Genomic DNA, 7,883 nt, shown 5'->3' with positions numbered 1-7,883 from the left:
CTATGATTGCACCACTGCACTCCAACCTGGGTGACAAAGCAAGACCTTGTCTCAATAAAATAAAATAAGACTAGACAGCATATAGGGGGAGGGGGTCAGCAACAGGCCCGGTATTGAGAAGGTCTGTCTGACATCACATTGTGTTTTAGAGACAGATTCTAGTTGGGCAGTGACAGGTGAGCATGGGGCTGGGCCTCAGCCATGAAGAACTGTTATAGGAACGGGTTGTCGAAGCGAGGGCTCAGTTGGGTACTAGGTGGGGGTGTAATCTCAGAAACAAGGGAAAATCCAAGTTGTCAGAATGGGGTAGACCGAAAAACACTGGGTCAGTCTAGCAACAATGGTGAGTGACTTCCAGAGGAGTCCCACCCATACGGATATCCTGGAGCTCCTCAGAAGCCCCCTGCCTGCTTGATGCAAGGTCTTACTAGAGCCCGAAAGTCACGGTAGACCAGAGTCTCGGATTGCCTCCAGTGCTACCGACAGTGGAGGAAGGATTACTTTTATACGTCAACTTGGCTAGGCTGTGGTACCCAGCTGTTTGGTCAAATAGCAGTCTAGATGTTGCTGCCAAGACATTTCTAAGATGTGTCTTCCAATGAGTTGAAGGCCTACAGACCAAAGAGCGAGGTTTCCAGAAGTAGCAACATCAATTCTGCCTCAAGACTGCAACATAGAAACCCTGCCTGAGTCTCTCACCTGCCGGCATGGCCTACAGACTTCAGACTGCCCCACAATTACCACTTACTTAAAATCTCACTCTCTTATGGGTTCTGTTTCTCTAGAAACAAGAAGTCAAATACAGTGTCTCTATAAGTTCATTGGCAGTAAAGAGTTAATCCTTTTGCTATAAATGCAAACTCACATTTTTAACCAAAGATTTCTTTTTTTTTTTTTCAGCGAAAAACAATCATTCTATCCACTTATGTGGCAGTGATAGCCACAAGAAATACATGCTTCATCCAACTTTGCTGCTTTTCATTAATTCTCAGCTTTATAGAGTTGCAACGCGATGTTGCCCTTTGGCATGTTAGCATTAAAATTAATGCTTATTTTTGAAGAAGTCATCATAACCCTGGCAAACCATTTCTAACTGCAGTATGTGAGGTTTCCTACATCTTAAATGGCTTGTGGAGGCACCTCTGGAAACAGTCAATTGCCTGTGGAAACCAGCAAACCAGGGCCAATCACAAACCACAATTACACTTGCTCAGCTGCTTGTGGAGCCAAACTGATGGAGCTGAAACCTCATTTTTGCTTCTGCTTTTTGCTTTGCTTTCATTCTTAGAAAAGAAAGAAAAATATAAGATGCTACTATCTGAGAATCTCAGCAACATGCTGGCAGATCTGAGTACCCCCCTCACTCTCAAAGTATGTCTCCTGCCTGGAGCTCACAGAAGGCTTCCTGCTTGGTGGACATGACCATTTATTACTTCTCAGACTCCATGTTAACTGAAGTCTGGTGTGGATGGCTTTCGTACCTCAGTGCGATGGAGTGTTTTATCATTTTCTGTTTGTTTGTCTGTTTGTTTTTGAGGCGGAGTCTCGCCCTGTTACCAGGCTGTAGAGCAATGGCACGATCTCAGCTCACTGCAACTTCCACCTCCTAGGTTCAAGCGATTCTCCTGCCTCAGCCTCCTGAGTAGCTGGGACTACAGGCACACACCACCACATCCTGTTTGTTTGTTTTTGAGACAGGGCTTCACTCTGTTGCCCAGGCTATAGTGTAGTGACATAATCAGAACTCACTGCAGCCTCGACTTCCCCGGCTGAGGTGATCCTCCTATCACAGCCTCCTGAGTAGCTGGGACTACAGGTGCACACCACAACGCTTTGCTAATTTTTGATATTTTTTGCAGAGATGGGGTTTTGCCATGTTGCCCAGGCTTGGCTTGAACTCCTGAGCTGAAGCCATTTGCTTGCCTTGGCCTCCCAAATTGCTGGGATTAGAGGCATGAGCTGCCGCACCAGGCCATTAACAGCTTCCTTCACTGGAAGATGTGTTTCTGTTTTTGTTGTTATTTCAAACCAAACAGCTTTGTTAATTTAGGAAGTTTCCAGTGGTGCGGCCCCTACACACCAGATACTATGACCACACATTGGAGGCAAACACAAACAACTCTACAGCAACAATAGAACAGGTGTCTAAAATAAATTTCTAACAATGTATCTTTTAATATTAGACTCATACTTTATTTTGACAAATTTAAGATATAAAAATATCATAATGTGAATATAGCAGTTGCTCTTTTTGTAACATGGTTTGGGATGTGCAGCACAACTTGAAAGGACTTGCTTTACAGGTGGTCCCTCTTCTGGCTGGGTTTCAGTTAATTCTGAATTATATTCCAGCCATTGCATTTGCTTGAAAGAATATTGGACACAGTAAAAAAAAAAAAAAAAAAAAAAAAAGAACAGGTTTGGCATTCAATAATAAATATTATAAAGCAATGAACGGAACAACTTTTAAAATAATTACTAAAAGCAAACTTTAGACTTCATGATTAAAGCTAAGAACTCATATTTTCAAAATAGCTTTAACAGTTTCTATCAATATATAATACAATAATAGGACACCTATTTTTAAAAAACAAGTGAGTAGAATCAGAGTAAATATGGTATTTCAGATGACTATAATCAGTAAACATCAATTCAGTATATTTATATATCATTTCAGCAATATACTTTTTGCCCAGCTGGCGATAAAAACTGTAGTTCTATCATCAAAAATGCATCCCTGAATGTCATCTTTGAACTTATTAAGTGCTCTCATCATTTCTACACTCCATCTTTGGAGGGGGTGGCTTGGGGACTCTTGGTACATGCAGATATTTAGTTATGGTTATAATGACAAAAATTAAATGTGCCAGGAGTCTGAAGCAGAAACCATTGCCTTACTTTGTTAAGTACCTTCACATTCTTTTGTCTCTGTGATGCCTCAGGTGAAGTCACACTAAATAATTCACACAGGTGCTAATTTTGTCGCTCTGTGTCAGTACCTTTCAGCTTCTTTCTTTTCTTCCCTTTCCCACTCCTCAAAGAATAAAATGGGGAGGCCTCTCATTAAAACGTGTCATTTCTAACATATAAAATAAGTGTATGCACATAGGTACATACATGCATCTCCTTCTCAAGGACTGGGTAACTCCTCATTTTCTATCAAATAATCCTTCTTCATATACCTGGTTCCCCTAACCAACCTCCACACCTCGAGGTAAGCATCTTTTAACGACCTCCTGCTCCCTTCTTCAGAGCTCCCAGCCACCAGCGGGACTCCTCGGGGGCTGCCCCTGACCTCTTGCTTGCTCTGCTGATTGGGGCCATCTGCTGCCTCCCCACCTTCTGACGGGCCATTTCCTCCCTCCCCAGGCAGCTCCTCCATCACGAATGGTAGCTGGTCTCCACTTAGCTGCGCCTCCTCTCCCCTGGGTTGGGCCTCCAGGTCCTCGTACTTGCTTTGCTTTCTGGTCTCCATGAACTTGGCCACACAGTAAATGATGGAGCCCAGGGTGTTCACCACCACGCCGGCAATGAACAGAGAGGTGGGTTCCACGTCGCTGAAGGCCACCATGCCCACCGTGATGGTGGCGATGCTCTTTACCACGCCCACGAAGCTGGTGGTCACGGCCGAGTTGATGTAGGTGCAGTGCAGCGTGGTGAAGTTCATGGCGCAGCCGATCAGGATGCAGGCCACGAAGATGCAGACCATAGCTGGGTCCTTCCAGCCAGGGAAGGTCCAGGCGTGGATGGAGTCGGTGCTGGCGAAGGAGCAGATGACCAGCAGCGGAGTGGCGGTGACGGCGATGACGTACTGCGCGGTGAGGGGCCCGTGCTCTGTGTCAGCGCTGGCCTTCTGGATGAGCACCAGGTAGGCGGCGTGCACCAGCACCGCCAGCACTCCCGTAACGTACCCGATGGGGTCGCCCGTCAGGTCGCCGGCTCCTGCGGCGCACAAGGAGGACGGCCGAGCCAGGGCAGGAAGGTAAAAGAGAGAAGACAGCAGGTTGGCGTGGGCGTGGACCCACCGGGAAAACGCGTCGGATAGGAAAGGAGACTGGGTTCGCGCCCCAGCTCTGCCCACCGATTCGAGTGACAGACGCCCGCCGTCCCTCGGCCACTCGTGTCAAATGCGACAGCCAAACTCAGTCAGTGCTCAGAGCGCCTTCCCGCCATATCCCCGGGTCACCCCATCTTCCCCTGTCCACGACAAAGGCCCCGGAGAGCGCAGATGCCCTCGGGGCAGGTGCTGTGGCTTCCCCGAGCTGGCACCGAGGTCACTCCGGCGCGTGGTACCTGCACTCCGCAGCCCCTGCCCCGTGGGGCACCAAAGGGAGAGGGAGCCCCAGCCAGTGGCCTGTAACCCAAAGGGGCCAGGAGCAGGGGAGAACGCCTGTCCTGGCCCCCAGTGAAGCTTCCCCCTGCCCCGGTTCTCGTCTCGCTCAGCACCTGGGTCGTCTGCCTCACGCCCGCAGTCCCCCGCGCGGCACGAGACACCCCGCAGTAGCCCCGGGAGCCTAAGCTTCGCCCCCATCCCCCACCTCCATTCCAGCCCCTGGTGACCCAAGGAAGTTCACGGCCCCCTCCTTCCGGCTTGGTCCTGGCTTGGAGAACTCCAGCTCCCAGGCTCAGGCGGCCCTCCCACCTCTCCCAGAGAATGGGGTGACAGGGGAAGACCAAGGGAGGGGGCAGCAGGAAGAGCGATGCCAGGTGAAGCAGGGTCGAGGGTCGGAAGCCAGGACATTAGGGGGTAGGGGCACTTGCGGGAGGAAACCGGAGAGCTGGGGAGCTCGCTGGGTCTCGGAAGTCCCTTTTGCGAGCTGAGCGACCACTTTCAAAGCTCTCCGTCCCTCTCTGCCTCAGTCTCCCCACCTGGAAGTGAGGTCGTTGCACTCAGTGATCCCCGCGGTCTCTGCCCGACGGAGAAGGGTGGGTGGGGTCGGCTGGGGGTCGCCGCGGGGCCCGCTCACCTGCCAGGGCGGCGCCGCAGGTGGTGATGAGCACGGCCGCCAGCACCCCTGGCGAGGGCGCGCCGTTCTTGAGCACCAGGACGCCGATGAGCATGGTGACCAGGGGCAGGCAGCGCTTGAAGACCACGTACATGGGCAGGCTGAGGCCGCGCAGGGACCAGAGCGTGAGGCTGGACTGCAACGTGGAGAGCACCGCGACCCCCGCGAAGGAGCGCGCCAGGCTCAGACCGAAAGGGGGCACGGCTATGAGCCCGAGGCGCCGCAGCAGCTCCAGGCTCAGCGCCGCCGTGGAGCTGGTCAGGCACTGCACCAGGGTCAGGAAGGAGAACTGGTAGCGGCTGATGAGGAACTTGAGCAAGATGTTGAGGGAGCCCGAGAAGACCCCGTGCGCGATGGCCACCGAGATGCCCAGCACTCGTCCCCGGCACAGCTGCCGCATCGCGCCGGCCTCGCTGCACCCAGCGGTGGCGGAGCTCCGCGACCTGCGCGCGAGGAGCCGGGAGGAGCGGAGTGAGGGCGGCGGGGGCGCCCGCCCAGCGCGGCGGTGAAGGGCAGGGGGCGCCGGCTCGGCTGCAGAGGGCAGCTCTGGCCAGGCGTTCTCGCGGTTCGGCAGCTCTGCGTCCGACTGCCCCGCAGCTCCGGGGAGGCAGTGGCGAGGGCGGGGGACTCCGAAAAGTGGCAGAGGTGGCGGGGGGGCCGGTCTGAGAGGAGTGGCGGGAATCCTAGCGACAGCTATTTGTAAGTGGGTGATGAGCCGCGGTGGGTTGTGTCCCGCGCGGTTTCACCGTCAGGGAAGACGCTCTGCTGAGGGAAGCGGGCGGCTGGGCGCCCCGGGGCGGCTGCCGCAGAGCGGGACGGGGGCTCTTGGGGCGCGGCGCCCCTCTCCTCCCACAGTGCCAGCGGCTCTCGCTTGCCCCTTCCTCCCAGCCGAGGGGCTTGGGTTGGAGGGATCGGGACACAGCTAAAGATTTTAGAAACAGCGCATCAGGATCGAGCGCCGTTTATTGGTCGCAACAAGTGACGGTGCCCCCAGCCCCATCGCCCCGGCGCTGCAGCGGCTTTTTCTACCCACGGTCCCTCCCGGTGCAGCGGCGGGACCTCGTCCAGCTGCCCTCCAGGGAAGTGAAAACCGTCGGTACCGGCGGGCTCCCGAAGCTCCGGATCCCGGCGCCGACGCCCTGGTATCAGCGGAGGAACCCGCGGCCCCAGGCGCTGTCCGGGGGTGCCTCGGGGCCCGGAAGCTGGCTCCTTCCGGTGCCAGGCCACGCGCACCGCTCTCGGCGTGCCTTCCAGAGAGGGTCCCAGGATTATGCGCGCGGCTCCGGGGAAGCTTTCAGGGGGTTCAGTGGTCTCGTACAGCAGCGGAGCCTGGTGGCGGGGACACACATTAGAATTGAGGCAAAGATGTAAATAAGCAAGCGCGCACAAACGAAGTCACAACCGCAAGTAGCCACCACCAGGAACCGAGAAGCTCGGGGGCGACGCTTCCCGAAGCGTGGGAGAAGGCTGGCTGCGCTCGCAGAATGGGGGAGTAGAAGGGGAGGGGGCGGGAACCCGGGGCCCCTCACCCTGTAGGGAGACTCCGCGTAGCATTCTCCGGATCCCAGGGAACTGATTCCAGGGAACCCTCACCCTGCGGGACCGTCGTGGGTTGCTTTCGGAAGCAGGAAAACCGGGAGGCAGAGGGCGGGGGAGTCACCACCTCCCTGGGCCAGGGTTCACACCTTTGCACCGCAGGACTTGTGAACTGTGTTTTTCCTATATGACTAAGAAAAAGGGAATTCTAATTTTGGGATGGGAGTAGGGCTTCGGTGACTCTTTCTTCTGAATTCAGTTCCCTGGAAAGTAACTCGCGCGGACCTGTAGTTAAATCAGCAGCAGCCAAGGGTTTCGCCCAGCCGATGGAACCGTTAAGCGCCAGGCAGTTTAGTTTTAAGGCGATTTGAAATTTGTGGCATTGGCCAGGGTTTGGCTGTAAGGGAAAGGTTCGAGATCGCTGCGCTCCAGCACCCCTTTCGTTCACCGCCAGCAGTTTATTTCTCTTAGCCCCGGGGATCGCAACCTCCTAACCTTTTAACGCTGCATCACGTTGCCTTAATAGACAGGATCCATTTCTCTCGCGGTTCTTCTGTTTTCTGCCTCTTACTTCCATCTCTGTGCTGAATGCAGCACACTTCAGCCAAGGTGTTGAAGTCGTGATTTACTGCAACAGGGGAAGAAAAAAAAATTACAGCAGGGATCAGCAGCATCACGGCAGCCCTTCATTTGGGCCAGCATTTTGGGCTTTGGATGCTCACTTTGGTGAGCTCTAGAGAGCTCGGTGTCAACCAGTCCATCAGCTCAGGTGCCCGGCGCCTAGGAGGGCCACCTCCCTGCCCCCCCACAGGTGGGCACTCAAAAAAATGTTTGTGAATGGTCCAGGGTGCCAACTTTCCAGGAATAGCTGGAAAGCATTATACTGAAACACGTGCTTCCGGTTCTCTGGGGAGCTCTTGGTTTTTGTTGCTAAAACTTGTGGTTACATACTATTGGCTGTTTAAGTGACTCTTTTTCTAGAGTTAATGTTATTTAGGAAATAATGAAGTCTGAAGCACCAGTTCACATTATGTGTATGTATGTGGTATAACTGTATATTCAAAATATATTGATTAAAAACTCTGAAAATTAACTTATAGACATCGGCAAATAACGGATTTCTGCTTCTAGAGACTATTCCAATGAAAGTGTGGCTGCTTTAAGCCATCCCAAGTGCATATTATTAATATAAAGAATTGGCTGCACAGACCTACTTTTGGAATGATTCATTTCTGCCCGCAATTATAATTGCATCCATTTGTGATACTAACATTAGGTAAAAGATTTGGGGCTGATTCAGCTATCTTACTCTTCTCATTTAGGCAAGACAATTTAGCTTAA

The 7,883-nt window shown here is 53.1% G+C and overlaps 1 protein-coding gene across 1 annotated transcript; it reads right to left on the bottom strand.

Moving 5' to 3' along the window:
- Positions 1 to 2,171: 2,171 nt before the first annotated feature.
- On the bottom strand, positions 2,172 to 5,618 carry SLC35D3 (solute carrier family 35 member D3). The gene is made up of 2 exons (XM_074037112.1): positions 4,968 to 5,618; positions 2,172 to 3,942 (listed from the first exon to the last, which is right to left on the bottom strand). The coding sequence occupies exons 1-2, from the start codon at positions 5,404 to 5,406 to the stop codon at positions 3,131 to 3,133; spliced, it is 1,251 nt and encodes a 416-aa protein (XP_073893213.1). The 5' UTR covers positions 5,407 to 5,618; the 3' UTR covers positions 2,172 to 3,130.
- Between the last annotated feature and the right edge of the window lie 2,265 nt (positions 5,619 to 7,883).

This window comes from Macaca fascicularis, chromosome 4, assembly GCF_037993035.2.
Source record: "Macaca fascicularis isolate 582-1 chromosome 4, T2T-MFA8v1.1".
NCBI lineage: Eukaryota > Metazoa > Chordata > Mammalia > Primates > Cercopithecidae > Macaca > Macaca fascicularis.
Note: the sequence above shows the minus strand (reverse complement) of the source record. Positions and strands in the feature narration are given on the sequence as shown.